Source organism: Rana temporaria, chromosome 3 (assembly GCF_905171775.1).
Source record: "Rana temporaria chromosome 3, aRanTem1.1, whole genome shotgun sequence".
Classification (NCBI taxonomy): Eukaryota; Metazoa; Chordata; class Amphibia; order Anura; family Ranidae; genus Rana; species Rana temporaria.
The window spans coordinates 44545487-44568744 of NC_053491.1; the positions used below are offsets into that span (position 1 = coordinate 44545487).

At 42.7% G+C, this 23258-nt stretch overlaps 1 protein-coding gene and 1 non-coding gene across 3 annotated transcripts in view; one reads left to right on the plus strand and one right to left on the minus strand.

Moving 5' to 3' along the window:
- FES (FES proto-oncogene, tyrosine kinase) overlaps positions 1 to 23258 on the minus strand; it is a 252331-nt gene that overhangs the window by 40326 nt on the left and 188747 nt on the right. For both annotated transcript variants that reach the window (XM_040342486.1, XM_040342485.1), the window contains exons 11-13: positions 8854 to 9063; positions 6250 to 6372; positions 2688 to 2741 (exon numbers count right to left, since the gene is read on the minus strand). In XM_040342486.1, the coding sequence (XP_040198420.1) occupies positions 2688 to 2741; positions 6250 to 6372; positions 8854 to 9063 (387 nt within the window). The remainder of the gene's footprint in view (positions 1 to 2687; positions 2742 to 6249; positions 6373 to 8853; positions 9064 to 23258) is intronic.
- On the plus strand, positions 19138 to 19209 carry TRNAG-UCC. Its single transcript has one exon. It is a non-coding gene; the product is annotated as a tRNA-Gly (tRNA).

Below are 23258 nucleotides of genomic sequence, written 5' to 3' on the forward strand. Positions count from 1 at the left end.
TGGCTTCATTCATCACAAAGGAGATGGGGAAATGGAGGATTCTCTACCTCTTCTATCTGAAGAGATTCCCGTCTGAAGCTGTTTACCATGATAGTGGTCCTTCTTGGCACCGTAGAAGTGATCGTGTGGCTTTAGAGTGGTCTCAATCACTTTTACAAGACAGCCAATAGCTATAAAAAAAAACTATCCTTCAGCCATGATTTTATGATAACCACTTACTGACAGGCTGTTTACTGTATATAGGTATGGCAGTCAGCAAGTGGTTAAAGATATGGCTGATTCATAACTGCAGGAGGTGGGTCAGCAGGTCCGACCCCCAAACTTGGGTTAGGAAGCTATCAGAAGTATGGGACCATGTACAACCTGTACTTTGCACCATAGGGGGCAGAACTGCAAAATAACATTTATAATAATAGATTTTAAGAGATTGCTGACCGCTGCACGACTATTTACGTCGGCAGAAAGGCACGGCTGCGCATATGGACATACCCGTACATCCACTTTAAGAAGCGGCATTGCAAGCGCTTGCGTGCCGCCGTGAGCTTCGTGAGTGTGACCGCGGGTCCCGCGGACTCGATGTCCGCCGGGTGCCCGCAATTGTGTCCTGGAGCTGCAGAACGGGGGGATGCCTGTGCAAACAAGGCATTTCCCTGTTCTGCCTAGTGACAGGACACCGATCGTCTGCTCCTGATCACCGCCATTACTAATAAAGAATAAATAATATGATAAAACTATCCCCTATTTTGTAGACGCTATGGGCCAGATTCAGAGAGAACGTACGCCGACGTATCTGTTGATACGCCGCGTAAGTTCTAGGATGCGTCGTCGTATCTATGCGCCATATTCTTGAAACCAGACACACCTGAATTCTGGCTCCATCCGACCGACGTAAGTCTCCTACGCCGTTGTATCTTGGGTGCATATTTACGCTGGCCGCTAGGGGCGCTTCCATTGATTTACGCGTCGAATATGTAAATGACCTAGATCCGCCGATTCATGAACATACTTGCGCCCGTCCAGTAAGCTACGCCGTTTACGTAAGGCGTACGTCCGGCGTATAGTTATCCCTCATAAAGCAGGGGTAAGTCATGTTAAGGTATGGGCGCGGGAACAGCGTCGTATTTTACATCGTTTGCGTAAGTCGTACGTGAATGGGGCTGGGCATAGGTTACGTTCGCGTCGAAAGCATTGAGCCGACGTATCTTAGGGAGTATATGCGACGTGATTCTGAGCATGCGCGCGCATGCGCCGTTCGTTTGGGAACTCATTTACATGGGGTCACGGCTAATTTTAATACAACACGCCCACTACCTTCCTAATTTGAATTAGGCGGGCTTACGCCAGCCCATTTACGCTACGCCGACGTAACTTAGGGAGCAAGTGCTTTGTGAATACTGCTCTTGCCTCTCAGAGTTGCGTCGGTGTAGCGCATGTGAGATGCGCTACGCCTGCACAAAAATATGCCGCTGTCTCTGAATCCCCGCCTATATCTTTTGCCGAAACCAATCAATATACGCTTATTGTGATTTTTCTTTCCAAAAATATGTAGAAGAATACCGTATATACTCGAGTACAAGCCGAGGCACCTAATTTTACCACAAAAAAACTGGGAAAACTCATTGACTCAAGTATAAGCCTAGGGTGTCTATCTGCATGCCTCACTGTGCCTCATATTGTCTCACTGTGTCCATATGCATGCCTCACTGTGTCCATGACTAGACTTATTTTAACATGGGAGTATATAGAAAGGCACCAATGTGCTGAAAAACTTGGCTTATACTCGAGTATATACGGTACGTATCGGCCTAAACTGAGAAAAAAATAGTTTTTTTGGGGGGGATATTTATTATAGCAAAAAGTAAAAAATATAGCTTTTTTTCAAAATTGACACTCTTTTTTTGTTTATAGCGCAAAAAATAAAAAACGCAGAGGTGATCAAATACCACCAAAAGAAAGCTCTATTTGTGGGAGGAAAAGGACGTCCATTTTGTTTGGGAGCCATGTCGCACGACTGCGCAATTGTCAGTTAAAGCGACACAGTGCCGAATCGCAAAAAAATGGCCCGGTCATTCGGCAGCCAAATCCTCCGGGGCTGAAGTGGTTAATCTTTACAGTAAGGAAGGTCACTGCCCCAGAACCAGCATGCCACTGATTCCCACTGAACGTCTCGCCATTTGCATACTATGCACAGCACCCGTCCAGGCAGAGTAGGCAATGAAAGCCTTGAAGCTTTACTAAAGTACACAGCACACTAGGTGGCCTGTGCATATTATTTTTAAAATGACATATCCTCTTCGAATGACTTTTTTTGATCTGAACTATAGTAGAAAAAAAAAAAAACTGAACATCACTTTGTACACTTCTTCATAATTACTCAGCCAGGCTTCATAAGTAAATGTTTTCATTCCGGTAAGCAAACAGATGTTTTTCCTTGGAAATTTAACGGATGGCTTGGCTATAAAATGTGAGATTTGTCTTATAGATAATTAATTTTTGCTTTGGTTCTTCGGAAACAATATTTACACTCAATATTTTTTTTATAGCGATTGCACATTTAATTTAATTCAGCCGGTTTAATTAGTCTGTGTTAACTCCAGCCCTTGCTGTTTGTTTTGTTATTATCAGCTGCTATTAATAAGATATATTTTAATGAGCCTGAATCGCATTAAGGATAACAGATAACGCACCCGACCGATTCGTTCTCCAAGGATGACTTCTTCATGTTCCAATACCCATTTGTCCTGATAGGGAGGAAAATTAAAGAAAAACAATTATTTGTCATTATAACTAACAATAAAATAAGTGTAGATTGTTTCACGATTATTTACATTTGCATTGCTAGTCTTTTTTGCAGTCAGCCTGGAAAAATCTTTTATTTTTTGAGAGCACATACATCGGGCTCCTTCTGTGCCTCATGGGATGCAGTACCAATCTGAAGGTATTTACTATTTATTACTGATATTCAGGGCTTTTTTTCAGCAGGAACAAGGGGGAACGCAGTTCCGGCACCTCCAGATCTGTAATGTAATGGTGCTCGGAGGTGGGTAGAGGGTGGAACCAAGGAATGGTGCTCGGAGGTGGGTAAGGAGTGGAACCAAGGAATGGTGCTCAGAGGTGGGTAGGGGGGTGGATAGGGGGTGAAACCAATGAATGGTTCTTGGAGGTGGGTAGGGGTGGAACCAAGGAATAGTGCTCGGAGGTGGGTAGGGGGTGGAACCAAGGAACGGTGCTCGGAGATGGGTAGGGAGTGGAACCAATGAATGGTGTTCGTAGGTGGGTAGGGGCGGAGAAAAGGAATGGTGCTCGGAGGTGGGGAGGGCTGGAACCAAAGAATGGTGCTCGGAGGTGGGTAGGGGGTGGAACCAAGAAATGGTGCTCAGAGGTGGGTAGGGGGTGAAACCAATGAATGGTGCTCAGAGGTGGGTAGGGGGTGAAACCAATGAATGGTGCTCAGAGGTGTGTAGTGGGTGGAACCAAGGAATAGTGCTGGGAGGTGGGTAGGGGGTGGAACCAAGGAATAGTGCTCGGAGGTGTGTAGTGGGTGGAACCAAGGAATAGTGCTGGGAGGTGGGTAGGGGGTGGAACCAAGGAATAGTGCTCGGAGGTGGGTAGGGGTGGAACCAAGGAATGGTGCTTGGAGGTGGGTAGGGGGTGGACACAAGAGGTGACAGAAGGAGGGAGTTCCTGCACCTATTCTCTGAGAAAAAAAGCCCTGCTCTACATATATTCTACATTCACATCCACCCCTGCTCTCAGGTTCCCTTTACACCTCAACGCTTTTCTAGCTTGAAGCTCCAAAATGCTGGAGAAAAAAAAAATCAATTATTCTCTATGGAGATGGTTCACATCTATACTCCAAATCGCCTGAAGCCCAACGGCTGAAGCTCAAAAAAGTTCTGAAACTTTTTTTGTTGCTTAAATTGGGCAGATTTGTGCTTTTTTTTGGTACGTTTCTATTCCCATAGAAATTAATAGAAATGTGCCGTTTGTGAATTTTTGTGTGCAATCCCGCGTTTTGTCACGATTTTCTGCTCAAATTGAAAAAAAAAATTTGTAATAAAATATGGATAAATACTTGTAAAATAAATACACAAATAACTAAAAATCATCATAAATAAATAAAAAAAAAATATATATCAAACAAATTATTTGTAATAATAATAATAATAATAATAATAATAGTAAAAAAATATTATTGTTAATAATAATAATAATAATAATAATAACAATAATAATAATGTATTTATTTATTTTGTCTTTGAGTTAATAATGAACTCCTAATCTTAATAATTAACCCCTAACCTTAAAAAAATATATAAAACAAATTATTAGTAATAACAATTATTATTATCATTATAAAATAATAATGACAATAATAATAATGTATTTTTATTTTTTTTTGTGTTTGAGTTAGGCCGCGTACACACGATCAGTCCATCCGATGAGAACGGTCCGAATTTCTTTACAACCCCTTTAATTCAGAAATACTGAACTAATGAAAACCCATTTAACAAACGTTTCCAAATATTTGTAAATTGCAAAATTCTTTAAATTTGTAAATTTGAAAAAAAAAACGTAAATTTGAAAAAAAAATATGAATTTAAAATTCGTAAATCCAAAAACCCCCAAAAAATTGAAAATCTAAAATAACAACTAACTAATAATAACGTAACTATTACTAACTATTAAATTATAGGTATTGAATTTCCTTACAAATTTAGCTGTTAGTGAACGTAACGAATACAAATTTATCAAAAGTTATGAATTATCCGAAATAACGAATACCACATCAAACAAATGGTACAAATTAATAATAAATAATAATAATAAATGTTTTTATTATTATTTTTGCTATTTACTATTATTAATTAGTTTTGTTCCTTTTTTTTAGATGCAGCATTTGTTATTTCAGATAATTTGTAACATTGGATACATTCGTATTTGTATTTGTATTCACTAAAAGACAAGTTTGAAAGAAAATTCCAATACCTATAATTTAATAGTTAGTAAAACGGACTAAGGTTTTTCTCTGTAAGTCCGTTTTATTTCACTGAACAATAAAAGAGGATTGCTCAGAGCTGGATTAACTCTGTGTGTCAAGACTGGGCACAGATGATAGGAAATCGTATACTCTACATTGTGACATAAAAAAAAAAACATTTTCGGGTTTACATCCACTTTAAGTTATTATTAGTTATTGTTTCAGATTTTCAAATTTTCAGGTTTTCAAATTTCCGAATTTATTCAAATTTACGATTTTTTTTTTTAATTTACAAATTTTTTAATTAAATAAATTTACGAATTGCGATCACAACAAATAAACCCGAAAAACGAAAAAACTAAATGAAAAAACAAATTAAATTAAAATGAACAAATGTTTTGGCAGTGCACATGTCTATCTACCAAGTTGATTTTTTTGTTACATGAAAAAAAAAAAAAAGTTTGCCACATTTTGTATTCATACCTACAGTCCAAATACGGATAATGGCCCGAATTCACAAAGCACTTACGCTGACGTATCTCGAGATACGCCGCGTAAGTGTAAGTATGCGCCCTCGTATCTATGCACCATGCCCATAAACTGAGATACGCCTGAAAATAGGCTTCATCCGACCGACGTAACTTTCCTACGCCGTCGTATCATGGGCGCATATTTATGCTGGGCGCATTTGCCGCTCCCATAGATTTTCTATGCACATATGCAAATGAGGGAGATACGCCGATTCACGAACGTAGTTGCGCCCGGCGCATAATATACGCGGTTTGCGTAAGTCGTACATCCGGCGTAAAGTTATTCCCTCATGCAAAAGGTATGGACCAGGGAACACAAGCCGTCGTATCTTTTGTCGTTTACGTAGTACGTGAATAGGGCTGGGCGTAGGTTACGTTCACGTCGTAGGCAGTGATCCGTCGTATCTTAGGGAGTAGTTCCAACGTGATTCTGCGCATGCGCACTGGGATGCGTCCACGGGACGTTATTCGTATCTTTATGGCGCTGAATCCATCATTTGCATGGGGTCACGCCTCATTAGCATGGCTCACGCCCACTTCCACCTAGGCTGGCTGGCGCCGAGGAAACCCAGCGTATCTTTGGGAGCGAGTGCTTTGTGAATCCAGTGCTTGCATCTGTGCGCTGCGTCGGCGTAGCGTATATTAGATATGCTACGCCCGCATAAATATGTGTCGATGTATGTGAATCCGGGCCCATGTCTTTTGTTTGTGAAAAGAGATAAAAAGACAGATTCTTACCTTTACAATGGCTTTAGTAAGGATAACACCACTCTTCTTGGTGACCATTTGTTTGTTCTTCAGAAAATGGTCAATCAGCAAAGGAATGGTTGAGAAGCCTTCACCTTCCAGCCTGTACATGTTCTTAGAAATAAAAATAATAAAATATCAAACGTCATTGGGAGTTCTCTGTAGGGTTACACATGTGGATTCTTATTTCAATGTGTTTCAGTAGTATTTAGTTAGTACTGTAATTGTCCCAAAAGAGAAACAACCAGGAAGCTGACAAAAGATAATATCCTTACAATTTACTGTATGTAGAAGAACAGTGTAATATTTCATATCGCTGTGGAATAATCAGATTTTTTCCACAAATCTAAAATCACCTCTTATCTGACTAGGACTGACTAGAGATGGAATACTCAGAACTTGGTATAATAAAATCCAGCCACCTTTCATAACCAGGGTTCCTCCAGAGATTGTTACGGGTTTCCTGAGCAATAAACCAGGGGTCTCCAAAATGTCTAAACAAGGGGATCAGTTTATTGTCCTTCAGACTTTAGGGGGGCCAGAATGTGGACATTAAAAGTATAAACTATCCTGGCATCAGTGAGAGTAAACAATGCCCCATCTTTGGTGTCAGTGAGAGGAATTGTGCTCCATCGTTACATAGTTAGTCAGTTTGAAAAAAGACCATTTAGTTCATCCATAAAAATAAATAAAATAAAAAATATCGTACAATCCCATATAGCCAATTCTATACCCACAGTTGATCCAGAGGAAGGTGAAAACCCCCAGCAGAGCATGATCCAATTTGCTACAGCAGGGGAAAAATTCCTTCCTGATCCCCCGAGAGGCAATCGGACTTTCCCTGGATCAACTTTACCTATAAATGTTACTACCCAGTTATATTCTGTACATTTAGGAAAGTATCCAGGTGCAATATACTGAGCTGGCCAAAACCACCTCTGGAGAGGGTCTATTCCACATTTTCACAGCTCTTACTGTGAAGAAACCTTTCCGTATTTGGAGATTAAATCTTTTTTCCTCCAGACGTAAAGAGTGCCCCCTTGTCCTCAGTGTTGACCGTAAAGTGAATAACTCAACACCAAGTCCACTATATGGACCACTTATGTATTTGTACTTGTTGATCATATCCCCCCTTAATCTCCTCTCCTTAACTTCTTGAGGCCCGCGCTATAGCCGAATGACGGCTACAGCGCGGACCTGAAGTTACACTCTGCAGAGCTCAGTGAGGAGAGCTCTGAGAGCTGATTGGTGGTCCTCTATACAGCACACAGGAACAGGGCTGAGGCTGTCAATCAGCTGGAGGTTCATCCCTGTCACCTTTTTTATTTTCTCCAGAGGAGTGGAGGAATTCAATGTATGTGATTTAAGCACATTACATCTATGCTCTGGTGAGTTTATGCTGTCCAAAGGGGTGTGCTGAGGATCTCTCTCACTTTCTCTGTCTGGAGCGCCATTGCATTTTTTTATTCGGAGTGGAGCATGTGGTTTGATTTAATTATTCAAGCACATCAGTGGCACTTTATTTTAATTTTTTTATGGATGGTGAAATGGACAGATCCACATAGCGAGTACGCCGGCGTATCTACTGATACGCCGGCTTACTTTCAAATTACCCGCGTCGTATCTTTAGTTTGAATGCTCAAACCAAGATACGACGGCTTCTGGGTTCGATCTGACAGGCGTACGGCTTCGTACGCCTTCGGATCGTAGGTGCAATACTTTGGCGCCCGCTGGGTGGAGTTTGTGTCGTTTTCCGCATTGGATATGCAAATTAGCTTTTCCCGACGATCCAGGAACGTACGCGCGGCCGTCGCATTCTCTTACGTCGTCTCTAGTCGGCTTTTTCCGGCGTATAGTTAAAGCTGCTATTTTGCGGCGTATAGATAGACTTGCCATGTTAAAGTATGGCCGTCGTTCCCGCGTCGAAATTTGAATTTTTTTTTTTTGCGTAAGTCGTCCGTGAATAGGGATGGACGTAAGTCACGTCTAAGTTCAAAAAATGACGTCGTTGCGACGTCATTTCGCGCAAAGCACGGCGGGAAATTTCGAAACGGAGCATGCGCAGTTCAATCTGCGCGGGGACGCGCTTCATTTAAATGAATCACGCCCCCTACCCGACAATTTGAATTCCGCTGCCAGAAATACACTACGCCGCCGTAACTTACGGCGCAAAATCTTCCTGGATTTGACTTAAAGCCAGGTAAGATACGGCGGCGTAGCGTATCTCTGATACGCTGCGCCTATCCAATTATATGTGGATCTGGCCCTATATTTATTTTATACTTTGATTTTGTCTCATATTTTTTAATTCACTGATTTGATGTTATTTATATTTACATTTTTATTGATGTTTTTTTTTAGCACTGCCTGGTTATACATATTTTCAAAATTCTGCACAAAAAATGTGTTCACTAAACATTTATCACAAGTTTTTTTGGGGGGTTTTAGCGCTGTCTGTTTGAAAATAACATACAATTAGGCTATACTACATAATTTTCTTGCTCGTTCTATACCTTACTATGGGTAAGACCCCACTGATAAATAGAATAGAAGGTGGAATATTGGAGGTTACGGTATATAAATATAGTTGCTTACATCTACACATTGAATGATGAAATGTCTTGGCTGTCCATCCCAAAGCACAGAGAGTACATATTCTTGCTTCCCTTGACTCTCTCGAACAAGGAAGTCCCCTTTGTTTACTAGAAGTCCCTGGACTTCAGTCCGTGGAATAGCGCCATGGTACCAGGTCTGCTGAATGAGTGGCTTCTGGACATCGGGAATCAATGTTACAAGAGGTGGGAGCTGTACATAAAACATACAATGTATTAGCTAGTGCCATTTTATAGAAAGTGATTCATAATTAAACATGAAATAACAGTGATTTATACAAACAGGCAGAATATGATGGTCTTGTTTTGCTGCTTTATTACTAGAGAACATTAGATAATAAAAACAAGCGGCAAGTTAATTTCTCTGCACCCCAACTCAATAAAAAAAAAACATTATCCTCCATCCTCCATCTAAAAATATAGACAAATGATAAAAATATAGACGATCAAATAAAAAATTTTCCAGCAAATCACGGAAAGGTTTCTAAACTGCATATCCAATAATGCCGCGTACACACGACCGTTTTTCGGGTTGCAAAAAATGACGTGATGTCATTAAAAACGATCGTGTGTGGGCTCCAGAACATTTTTCACAATGTAAAAAATGGCCATTAAAAATTTAGAACATGCTCAAATTTTTCACAACATTTTTAACATTGTCGTTTTTAACGTCGTAAAAAATGGTCGTGTCTGGGCTTTAACGACGTGAAAAAAACGCGCATGCTCAGAAGCAAGTTAAGAGACGGGAGCAGACTGAAAAGCGCGAATCGTCTTTTACTAACACGAAATCAGCAAAAGCAGCCCCAAGGGTGGTGCCACCCGAATGGAAATTCCCCTTTATAGTGCCATTGTACGTGTTGTACGTCACCGCGCTTTGCTAGAGCATTTTTTTTTCACGATCGTGTGTAGGCAAAGACGTTTTAACGTTTAAAAAAAAACATGAAAAGAGCATTAAAAATGACATTTTTTACAACCCGAAAAACGGTCGTGTGTACGCGGCATTAGGCGTATTTTCACTTTGGTAATCAAATTTGAGAATTCCCATTCGCACAGAGTCACTCCTATCAGAAAGGTTTCATTGTACAGAATGGAGCACAACTTGTCAGGTGGCTAAATCGCCTGACAGGTCGCCCCTCTGTGAACCGGGTTCAAGAAAAATTTAATATTTTTTACCTATAAGATGCTGACTGCAAGGTTTCTTAAAGCGGAGTTCCAGCCAAAAATGGAAGGTCCGCTTTTCGGAACCCCCCCTCTGGTGTTACATTTGGCACCTTTCAGAGGGGATGAGAGCAGATACCTGTGTAATACAGGTATTTTTCTCCCACTTCCGGGCATAGATACCCAAGCCACCCGCAGGTATCTACGCCACTTCCGACGCCTTCTTCGTCCCCCCTGCTGTCTTCTGGGAGACACACAGGTCCCAGAAGACAGCAGGGACCAGTGGGATAGAGCAGCACGACTCGCGCATGTGCAGTAGGGAACCAGAAAGTGAAGCCGCAAGGCTTCACTTCCTTTTTCCCTTACCAAATATGGTGGCGGCAGCACCCTAGAGCCGAGCGTTAGATCGGCTTTGGGTGCCAACAACGCGGGCGCCCTGGGCAGGTAAGTGTCCGTATTTGAAAAATCAGCAACTGCAGTATTTGTAGCTGAGGACCTCCACTTTAAACAATGTCAGAATGAGCCTGTCCCAAGCCTGTCCGCATTACGTACAATGGAAAAAGCACAGCTTCTACACCTTTAACTCTGTGTTAGGACAGACAGCATTCAAATCTAGTTACAACTGATAATTGCATACCATTATTGAGCTTGTGATCTACCAAAACCCCCAGATCCTTCTCCACTACGGATCCCCCCAGTTTTGCTCCTCCTAGTATGTATGATGCATTCATATTATTAGCCCCCAAGTGCATAACTTTACATTTATCAACATTTAGGCCCCTTTCACACTTATACGACTTGTCCCACGATTTGTGATGGCAAAGTAGCACGACAAGTCGTTTCCCATGATTTCTAATGACAACCATTCATATTAGTACGACTTCAAGTCATTCCGACTTCAAAGTAGTCCCTGCACTTCTTTGGTCCGATTTTGATGCCACTTACACAGGCATTCCCTTAAATCGTGGCTGTGAATCGCGGCAAAATCGCTGTAAAATCACACAAGTTTGAAGTCGCAGTCGTGTGAAAGGGGTTAAATTTAAAGCAAGTTGGCTTTTTTTTAACCAATGGTTAAATAACATATGGGGCCCACACACAATCAGTTTGGACCGATGAAAACAGCCCATCAGACCGTTGTCCTCTGGTTAACCTATCGTGTGTACGAGGCCTCACTGTCTTCTCCTAGCGGGGACAGCTTCCCCTGCGGGGAGAATACAATGGTTTGGTGGGAGGGATTCCCATATCAATACTGTCCGTGGTTGCAGGAAAGAAATTTGTACTGTGTATGGCCTGCCTTATTCAGGCCTGGTGAGTAGGCATACTTATGAACAGTGACAGCAGTCCGAAGACTTGAAAATGCAGACAAGGAGTAGAACGTGGCTTGGCCGGTCCACACCCAACTGTCCCTATGCTAGCCACTTGCATAGAGCACCAAACCCGGAAGCCAGAGTCTTACATAGACTCGACCTTTCCCAAGTCGGCCGTGGGAGTCACATGGGGTGCCAGCGTCCAATCAGACAGAGATCTTCCTGTGATAGCAGAAAGTCAGAGGGGCCAAGTTCCTCGCAATTTCCTTCCTGTTATGCATTGCTGCTTCATTTGAGGGCCACTTGCAGTAGGGAGCACAGATTGCACCTGCCTACGAGCAGCTGTCAGACTACCCAAACAACAGCTGCATCTGATTGAAAGCAGCCGCTGTTCGTCCAAATATGTTCTTTCCAGCTCCTTTGATTGTTCAATCGAAGGTTGTCGGGTGGAAGGGTGGTGACAGGGCCGGGACAAGGGGTGGGCAGGAGGAGCGGCTGCCCTGACTGCAATTGTTTATAGCAGGGATGTGGGAGCCCTGACCCTAAGGGAGGGCAGTTTAGCATCTTTTGCCCTGGGCGCTGGATAACCTTGTCCCGGCCCTCCCATCCATGGATTAAATTTTGCCTGGTTTACCAGTAACTGGATGAAATTTGCATGGTCAGCTTTATGCCCCAAACAGTGACTGAGAGGGAAGTAAAAGACAAAAATGAAATTTACTGCCCCACTGAAAACTGCTTGTCTCTGGTATAATGAAATGTTTAATACGTCTTCTCAGCTTTCTGTTTAGACTAGCTGTTTTGCAGGAAAATGAAAGTTTGAAGACAGCTGCATTGACAGTTCTCTTTTCAGTGATGATGACATGCCATTTTTCTTACACAGCTATTTATATCCGTAATATGACTATTATCATGTCATTTATTTAGTAAGCTATGAATTATAATTTCTCCAGTGACAGAAGAGGAATCGTGAGAAGACGTGTAATGAGTCTTTTCTGGGCGTCTGAATGTGATCTAAAAAAAAATCTCCCAGACAATCAGGAGAGCAGAATTCCTGTTCCCACATACACAATGACATTTACACATACAGTATACTTTTATATTGTTTTTTGCTGTGCTTTGTCCTACGATACAAACACAATAAGTACATTTCCATTTCATAAGCTGTGCCCCCCCCCCCCCCCCATGAGATTGATTTACTAAAACTAGAGAGTGAAAAATCTTGTGCAGCTGTGCATGGAGGCCAATCGGCCACGTGGCCGTCGTGATGGCTGTCAAGTGATTGAAAAAAGTCCTGATGGCAAACGGCAATCGGGAACTTTCCCTGAGCCGCCGATCACTTTTTAAGGCGTGCACTCTTGGCATTATACGGTGCTATTGCTTGCAAATATGCAGCCGCTTGGCCCCAAGGCTTGGGCGCAGAAAGGCTGCATATTTGCGTGCGCTCGGCCCCAAGAGGTTAAAATACATTCATGGAATAGCACCAAACTACGGTACCTAAAAATCTTCATAGGCGACGCGTTAAAAGTCTTTATAGGTTACCAGTTTAGGAGTTACACCGGAGGTCTGGTGCTAGAGTGGTGCGTACAGTGTTAACATATGCGTGCATGACCTTTGTATGTGTTTGCCTTTGCGAGTACAGGGGGGGTGGGGGGTGCTTTACTTTTTTTTAATTATTACTATTTATTTTATTTAAAGTTTTTTTTTTTTAACCCTTGGTTTAAACATGAACTGTTATGCCGCGTACACACCATCACTTTATGTGATGAAAAAAAACGACGTTTTAAATCATGAAATAAAACGACATTTTTGAAACTTCATTTTCCAAAACGACGTTGCCTACACACCATCGTTTTTTCAAAATGCTCTAGCAAAGCGCGGTTACGTTCAGCACTCTTTTCCATTGAAGCTAGCTTCATAATTTGCTTCTGAGCATGCGCGGGTTTTAAACGTCGTTTTGCCCACACACTATCATTTTAATTGGCACAAAAAACGACATTTTGAAAAACGACACAAAAAATTGAAGCATGCTTCAATTTTTTTCTGTTGTTTTTCACAAGACATACAACGACGTTTTCCCCCACACACGGTCATTTTAATTGACGTTTTTCAAAACGTCGTTTTTTTTCATCACATAAAGTGTACGCGGCATTAGGGTAATTCCGTTTGTTGCAGGCTGGCAAGTGAGCTGGGAATTTTTTTTTTTTTAACTCTTTTTTTTTTTTTTATTAACTTTAATGCTATCACAAGGGATGAACAACATCCCTTGTGAGAGCATGGGCCGTGACAGATCCTCTTCATGAAGAGATCTGGGGTTAATTAAACCCTCTGGCCTCCAAAGCAGCCGATCAGACACAGATCGTTCAGATTGGCTGCATTACTAGCAGGTAGCACAAAAAATGAAAACAAAGAAGTGGACATCCACCGGCATTCACTAACATGCAAAAGTATGCCCCATGCCTAGAGTTGCCACCTCATCCCTTTAAAACTAAACACATATTAATTACACAGGTTCTGTGGCTGATTAAGGTGGTAATTTAACTCACTTGGTGCCTTATCTGTGTTTGGGTTTAAAGGCATGAAGCGGCAACCCTACCCCTGCCCCTCCCCCATCAGGGGGTCATATTTTTCATTTTAGTGAATACCTGATAGATGTATTTAGGGCACACTTACTTTATGAGATAGGACGAGTTGAGCCCATATCCACTTCTTTGTTTTAATTTCTTGAGTTATGGGTCTTAGTGGAGAGCTCCCCCACCAGAGTATAGATCCAAGAGGTTTAGCCTTGTAGGACTCTATAATGTGTTTTTTTGTGCTTTACTAACAGATAACCAGTCAGTAAACACAAAACCAACACAGAAACTGACAAAATATTAGTTGCTTCTGTTTTTTTAGACTATAGAGATGATTGGGACGTTTCGGTTCTCGATCATCTCTATGGTCAGGCGAAACCGCCAGCTGCAAACCTGTGTCCCCAGGTGGGATGGGAGAGCCCAGGAAGGCAGCGGGAGGGCACGCTGCCTGTAAAAGCAATCCAGCGGCTTAGCCTTTTCCAAAAAATCGCCAGATAAAAAAAAGTTACCAGGATGAATCCTGTAGTTGCAGGCATCATCCCGGTATAACCACTGCAACTCAATGATGTACGGCAAGTGATTAAGCTTTGACCAAAAAAAAAAAAGGAAGTTGATTGGTTTCTTGGCAGGGCTGCACCAGATTTTTCACTCTCCAGTTTTAGTAAATCAACCCTAATGACTTATTTCCTATGATCGTCAACTCCATCCAATGGCTATATTGCGATATTTTCTTGATACACTCTACTCTGTGTAGTGCTACCCCCGAAGGAGCCGCTGTTTGATTTGGGATCGGCCTATTAAGTTACCCTGGCGTTGTCTAGGGGTGCAATTGTAGAGACGAACAGTGAGCGAAGGTCCAGACAGTGAATAAAGGGTTTTTCCAATGCTTTATTTTCCAGGCCAACACGGCCAACATCAACATCAATTGGGAAAGAATAAAGAGAGAGAAAGAACCTTGCAGTATCAGGCCTGGATATTAAATAGAGCAGTCAGTACTGCTCTGCGTAGTACCAATTTGTAACTCGTCGCCACTCCAACTGAGTGGGTAAAGTGCCCCCGGACAGACCCTTTTTACAGGCCTGGCAGCCGAGATGTCACTTAGAATTTCTGGGAGGAACAGGCCTCTCTCACAGACCCGGCTCGAGCCTCTGCCACAGGCCAATTACAATAACTGAGCTAGTTAGATAGATGGAGCGAATCCTCCCAGTAGATTTCTGCATCGGTCACCAGATGACAGCAAACATACCTGTCGATACTCTGGTAACTGGATCCCCAATTTGTTCGTTCAGGCTCTGTTGGACGACCTGCCTCTGGGTCCTCCTCAAACCGACTCCTCAATCGAACAGCACCCAGCCTGGGATCCTCTCAATAGAACCGGGAACCCAGCTAATCACTGGTGTCCCATTGTACCTCCGGATGAGGTTCCAAGTGGTCTGCAACTATGGCCAGTTGGGCCACGCCGGCGGGGTCCATGGATGCGCGCACCCTAAAGGTGGATGCCACACCTGAAACGGGGACCCCGCGAAGATTTTAGAACACATGACACCTGTCACAGATATACTCCTCTCCAGCACGCCCCCCGAGGGAAAAACTCCTCTGATTGGCTGCTGGAGAAACGTACTCTGCCAGAACCCCTCTGGCGCCAACTGCTGGCCAGGGATGACATTGCATCCCTGGACCACAGACTGACCCAGTGGACATTTCTGGAATGACAGAAGTCCCACAATTTGATCAAATAGTGAATGGGAGCAAGGTAACTCTCCCATTCTTCACTAACTTTAGCGTAGTGCCCATACTGAAAGTAAGGGGGCGCTACATCTGTATGAAGAATAACATTTTATCTGGAATAACATTAAAGTCATACTGTAGCTGCTGACTTATGACAAAAGAACACTTGCCTGTACAGGGATTTAGCACGGTCCTCATCTGGGTGGGGTCTTTAGGTTCCCGGAACCAGGATGTTTACAATGGAAAGCCGGCTGTGACTCCTTGCGGCTTCACAGCCACCTTCCATGGCACATGTGTGAGCTTTGCTCTGTGAATGGTCCACCAGCCCTCTGGGACCTGTGATGTGTTCTAGAAGGCTGTGGTCAAAGTGAGGGGGCAGGAACTTCTGCTCAGATCACCTACCACTCTGAGGGGAAGTGGGAGTGGGTACCTGTCAATACTAGTAGGTACCCACTCCCTACCAAAAAAAATTGCTAAATGTGGTAGAGGAAGGGGGAGAATGACATAAAGTGGGTGAAGATAGAGTGAAGTCCAGCTTTAATATTGCTGTATATTTTCTTTTACACCTTGGTGGTTCAAAAAGTACCCAGAAGACTGCATGTACTAAAAAGATTCCTGGAGAACATTTCTATTCATTATAAGTTTTGATTTTTATATCTTTTTCCACCTTAAAATGTAAAGTGCATATAAAAGGCAATTTTTGGACATGGCAGTGAATGATTGAGACCCCTGTCGCTTTTTTTTTTCATGATGCCTGTCTAGAAAATTTAATTTCACTTTTTTCTCAGAGCCACAGCAGGAAGTAAGAAAAACAGATATTACCGAAGAACAGGATAGTTACATTGATACTTGTCAACAGAAAATGTTGAATTTCCTATCACTTTTTGTACTGGGGAAAATGGTTACCAGGACAAACAGAGAGGATGCTAACACAGTTGCATCCCATATGTAGCGCCTGGTCACTTTCCAGTACCGGTGCTATGTTATTCAACTCTGACCATGTTGATTTGTGTAAATTTGGGTCTCTGTCTTAGCTTTGGCTGTGCTGTGGTCCATTATGTTGTTTCTTGGGTGCTGATCCCACCCCAGGTCGGCAGGTGGCAGCAGTGGAGTCAAGGTTTGGGTAGGAGGGTTTGGCCTCGCTGTGCATGCTGGGAGAGGGTATTTATGAGGCAGACGCCATTTTTCCTGGTCTCTCCTCGTGTGGCGCCCACTTTTAGGGTAGCCCCCTGACGCCGCCCCGGCAAATGGCCTTCCGGGCCAGGGTTGCGCGTGCAATGCAAGGATCCTGGCTTCGGGACCACGTTGGCCCGGAGCAATTGATCTGCCGCTTGGGGACTCAGTAATCGACTGGGTCCCACCTAAGAAGGTCCTGGGACGTCCGTCCAGTTGGAGGAGGCCGTGCGGTGGAGGGTCTGCCTGAGGAGTACCAAGAGAGGCTGGTATTCCGATAGGGGTCTGACTATCCATTGGGGACCAGGGAAACCTGACACTGAAAGGCTGGATGTTGGCCGCCCGTCAGTCGGTACCCTAATTCAAAACTGCATGAAGGAGATCCAGGTGCCAAGTCTGCTAAGGAGGATTATCTCCGCTGTTCATTTACTAGGAGGGTCTGTGGCAGAGAATTTTTCCCAAGGTTCGAGTGACATTCTGGCTGTCAGGCCAGTGAGATAGGCCTGTCCAGGTGCGCTAAACCCACTCAGGCTGGAGTGGTGAAAGAGACATTACATGAGGGAGCAGGACTATTTCCCTATTACTGACATCTGGATCTGCTGTCTTCATTTCTTCTTATACCTCTACTCTTTCACCAAGTTTTATTGTTTTTACCCGGCTGGGTAATAAAGAGCACAGAAAAAGACACCTGTCGTGGACATTCTGTTGCTACAACTTTCACCAAATACCCCTAGACATCAGAGAGACACAAAGTAACATTCCGCCCAAAACAAACCAGCAGCTCCTTTGGGGGTAGTGCTACATATACAAAAGAAGAGGTCTTTGATTTACATACACTTTCATTTTCCTTATAGTTTATTGAATGTATCAAGGATTGAAAATGGGAAATCACTGTTGTATGTGTTTTTCCACTCCTGGTATAATGCATTTGTAGGTGGACTATAGCAGGGCTTTTAGCCTCTCCAGCACCATTCTTCCATCAAAAAACTGCCCCCATCAAAAAACTGCCCCCATTAAAAAACTGCCACCAAACTGCACTATCAAAATTGCCCCATCAAAAAACTGCCCCCATACTGCACCATCAAAATTGCCCCATCAAAAAACTGCCCCCATCATTCATACCCCCCGTGTGAATGAGGCCTAAGGGTGAATGGAATATTTAGCTCAGGGGTTGACAAATTTGCTTGGAATCTAGGAGCCAGCTAAAAAAGTTAGGAGCCAGAAAACACGCCCCGTCGAGCTTGCGCGCAGAAGCGAACACATATACGTGAGCAGCGCCCGCATATGTAAACGGTGTTCAAACCACACATTTGAGGTATCGCCGCGATTGGTAGAGCGAGAGCAATAATTCTAGCCCTAGACCTCCTCTGTAACTCAAAACATGCAACCTGTAGATTTTTTTAAACGTCGCCTATGAAGATTTTAAAGGGTAAAAGTTTGTCGGCATTCCACGAGCGGACGCAATTTTGAAGCGTGACATGTTGGGTATCAATTTACTCGGCGTAACATTATCTTTCATAATATTAAAAAAAAATGGGGATAACTTTACTGTTGTCTTATTTTTTAATTAAAAAAAGTGTAATTTTTTCCCCAAAAAAGTGCGCTTGCAAGACCGCTGCGCAAATACCGTGTGACAGAAAGTATTGCAACGATCGCCATTTTATTCTCTAGGGTGTTAGGATAAAAAATATATATAATGTTTGGGGGTTCTAATTAGAGGGAAGAAGATGGCAGTGAAAATAGGGAAAAATTACATTAGAATTGCTGTTTAACTTGTAATGCTTAACTTGTAATACCAACGGCCACCACCAGATGGCGCCAGCTTACACATCTGGTGGTAATAACTTGTAATACCAACGGCTCACCACCAGATGGTGCCAGCTCACAAAAAAAAACAACTTCCATGCCAAGTCGCCAGGACCCTATTTCTAGTCGCCATGGCGACCTGGCGCCCGGGATTTGTCGAGCCCTGATTTAGCTCCATTGTGTTGCTAATTTGGGGACCACTGTACCCCTCTTTATTGTTATTTGGGTGTGTTTTTATTATAGGAGTGTTATAGATTGTAGTTTAGGATAAGTTTGGATTTCTTCTGAAGGCCCTTTGAGTGAACATAAGTGATTTACCCCACTCAACGGGGGTAGGCCTTAGAGAACAGAGGCCGTAAATGGGCAGCACAGAGGCTTAGGGGTTAGCCTTGCAGCACTGGGGTCCTTGTTTCAGATTCTGACCAGGACACTATCTGCATGGAGTTTGCATGTTCTCCCTGTGCTTGTGTGGGTTTCCTCTGGGTACTCCGGTTTCCTCCCAGACTACAAAGACATGCTACTTTTGCGTTGGTGGTGCAGTGGTAAGCATAGCTGCCTTCCAAGCAGCTGACCCGGGTTCGATTCCCGGCCAACGCTATCTCCAATACTTGGAGTCCTTAGAGAGAAAAGCATTATACAAGGTCAATGCAGAGTATATATTAGCGGTGGAATAAAGAATGAAGAGAATGTGTGGAATGTTTGAGGAAGAAAATGTTCCCCCAGAATCTATAGAAGGAGAACCCAGCAACTTATTGACGCTTATCTTTGGCTCCGATCACACCTAGGCATTCCGGACCGCGGGCGGAATTACCGCAATTTCCCGAATTGCCGCAAAACGCGTGACACGCTTGTGATCCTGTTACTTTCAATGGCACCCCAATCATGGGACAATATTGTCACCTGACAAATCACACAAACAAAATGACGGGACGCCCGTTTCCCAAAAGCAGTCCTGCGATTTTTCAGGCGACAATCGCGGCAAAAATCACGCCTCGACTGGGGTGATATTGAAAGTAAGGGGATCGCATACTCCACCCAGCGGGAATATTACACCCCCTCCACTGTCTAGATTTACAATAAAGTTTCAAATACAAAAATCCTTCATTGCTGCAGACCTCAGCACACGCCATGTATGATGTAACCACTTATAGACCACAATAAATATATACAACACCTCACAAAAGTAAGTACACCCCTCTGTGTGCGGGAGATCACATACAGTATGTCACAAAAGTAAGTACAACCCTCGCATTTGTGTAAATCTTTTCATGTGACAACACTGAAGAAATGACACTTTGCTGCAATGTAAAGTAGTGAGTGTACAGCTTGTATAACAGTGTACATTTGCTGTCCCCTCAAAATAACTCAACACACAGCCATTAATGTCTAAATCTGAAGAATTTTTTTACAGGACAGTCAATGGAAGAAAGTGTAGAACTTGTGTCATTTGGAAGCTCAACCAGTCAAAAGTAAAATGCGTAGCACATTGCCTGAAACTAGACAAAAATACCTACGTTTTGATGTATAAATTGTGTATGACAAGTAGATCTTGTGGGCGTGAGAGCAATTTATAGAGAAGGAACTAACATAATTTTTTAAAGCTCTGTGCTGTAGCGATGACATCATCCACTCTAACCAGCCCCATAGACACTCTGTTTAAGAGATAACATTTCCTGAAAAGATCACTAAACTTAAACAGCTTTTTCACAAAAACTGTAAAAGATATCAAACTGAAAAGATATAGCCGGATAGCTGAATATTTTGTGAACATTTTAAAGTTTGTTTGGCGTCTGTAGATGAAAGTATGAAGGAGCTGAAACTTTTGGTAGCGGAAGAAGATTTTAAGGATGCTCTACCTGACTTCAATGTTAAAAAAAAAGTGTCTAAAAGCTTAATATTTAAAAAAATGTAAATAGTAGAAAAAAAGTTGAAGAAGTTCCATCATTAGCTGAAAGAGTTGAACATTTCAAAAGTTGAATGGTCTTAATAGCTGAAAGTATGCAGAAGTTACGCAGAGCCAAAAAACGTACAGAATAAAATTAAAATTAAGAATAATAAAAAACGAATAACAATACTGGGAATGCTTATTATACAATACTGGGAAAGTTATTATCCGGCATCATATTGTTCTACAACATGCAAGAATAAAATACAGGAGAAACTGTAGATACGCAGTGGCTTGATAAACAACATCTCAATATAGGTAGCAGTCAGGCAGTGGGAATTACCAAATAGGAGACCAATCAGTATCAGAAGAAAATAAAAACAGGGAAGAAGCAGAAAAGTAGAAAGGTGACGGTCTAGTCCTACATAGATGCCAAACAGACTACAATCCATTCCAGCTGGGAGAAAATGTGTGAACCTTGGGTACCACACAGCTGAATATTTTCGCACTGTATCAGGAACCACCTTTTAAAGACCGTCTTATATGCTGGTACTTGAGATCCCCCCAGGGATGTATGCAGTGGATTATAGAGCCTTGGAAGAGTGATCAGATCTCACAGGAGTAGGCTTTGAATAGCTGGTGGTTTAGCAATCCAGTAATTGGCAAAACCATTAAACTTAGTTATAATGTTGACATAGAGGAGGGGTTGTAAACAGCTTGAGCTCAGATGTTTGCATGCCCTTGGAGAATTGGTAATATACAGTATGTAACCTTTTTGAAGGGATTTCTAGTAACCACTTCAGCCCTGGAAGAATTGGCTGCCCAATGACCAGTCGATGTTTTGCAATTCGGCACTGTGTCGCTTTAACTGACAATTGTGCGGTCGTGCGACGCTGTACCCAAACAAAATTGATGTCCTTTTTTTCCCACAAACAAAGCTTTCTTTTGGTGGTATTTGATTACCTCTGCGGTTCTTATTTTTAGCGCTATAAACAAAAAAAAGAGCGACAATTTTGAAAAAAAAAAAAAACAATATTTTGTACTTTTTGCTATAATAAATATCTACATTTTTTTTTCAAAAACTATTTTTTTCTTCAGTTTAGGCCGATACATATTCTTCTACATATTTTTGGTAAAAAAAAAAAATAAAAAAAAACGCAATAAGCGTATATTGATTGGTTTGTACACAAGTTATAGCGTCTACAAAATAGGGGATAGATTTATGGCATTTTTATTATTATTATTTTACTAGTAATGGCGGTGATCTGAGATTTTTATTGGGACTGCGACATTATGGCGGACACATCGGACACTTTTGACTCATTTATACAGCGATCAGTGCTATAAAAATGTCACTGGCAGGGAAGGGGTTAACACAAGTGGGGCGATCAAGGGGTTAAATGTGTTCCCTAATGTGTGTTCTAACTGTGGGGAGATGGGACTGACTAGGGGAAGAGACTGATCGGTGTTCATACATAGTATAGCATAGTTTACACACACACATCCCCATTCTTGCTCTGTAATGAGCAATCGCGGGTGCCCGGTTGTCATCACGACCGCCGGGCACTCGCATCAAGTCCGGGGACACGATTCGGGCACGCGCCGTCGGAGGCGCCTTAAAGAGCCGACGTACAGCCACGACGGCTTGCACAGGGGGGCCAGCCTGCCGCAGCATTACTGCGGCGGCTGGTCCGGAAGCGGTTAACTGTAGGTGATATCAGAATGGCACAATCATAAATCAAAACATGGCAACAAGCAAACAAATAAAATGACCCCTGTTGCATCTCCTTAGTTCTTAATACTGTGTATTGCCCCCTTTAGCATCAATGACAGGATACAGTCTTTTGTAATAGTTGTCTATGAGGCCCCTAATTCTTGCAGGTGACATAGCTGCCCATTCGTCTTGGCAAAATCCCTCCAGGTCATGTAAAGTCTTTGGTCATCTTGTATGAATCGCATGTTTGAGATCCCCCAGAGTGGCTCGATGATATTAAAGCGAGGTTCACCCAAAAATTTTTTTTTAAGATTACATTCAGGCGAGTTGTTAGAATGACAATCGGGTGTTTTTTTTTAAATCGTTGCAGTACATACCGTTTTATAGATATATGTTCACCGCGGCTTCCGGGCATAATCTTAATTTTTTTTTGGGTGAACCCCCGCTTTAAGGTCAGGAGACTGTGATGGCCACTCGAGAACCTTCACTTTTTTTGCTGTAACCACTAAAGGGTAAACTTGGCCTTGTGCTTAGGGCAGTGTTTCTCAACTCCAGTCCTCAAGGCGCCCCAACAGTTCATGTTTTTAGGCTTTCCATTATTTTGGACCAGCTCATGTGATAGACAGAACACTGCCTCTATCACACGAGCTGGTCTAGGAGGAGGGCGGGACCTTTATCACAGCACACCCAAACTTTTCACAGTGAGCTCCGGGACACAGCAGTCTCCCGCTGTGTGTTACAACCAGCGCTACCCCTGCACCCACTGCCGCCCTGAGGCCTGGCCTTTGTGGCCTTGCCGGGAATTCAGCCCTGTGAATGCACAAGGATGGCACAAATATCCTTTCTGTTTGATTTTCTGATTCAGAAGGGGGTCAGTTCATGGAACCCTGCTGATTTGAAAGGAGAATGTCTGTCTACGACTTCACAGTTATCTAAAGACTCGCCTGAAATAAATGTGGTTTTGAAAAACATTTAGCAGGGTGCAAAAAAAAATAAAAAATCAGCTTTCCATACCAGGAGGGGTAGGGGTGTTATTTATAAAACATT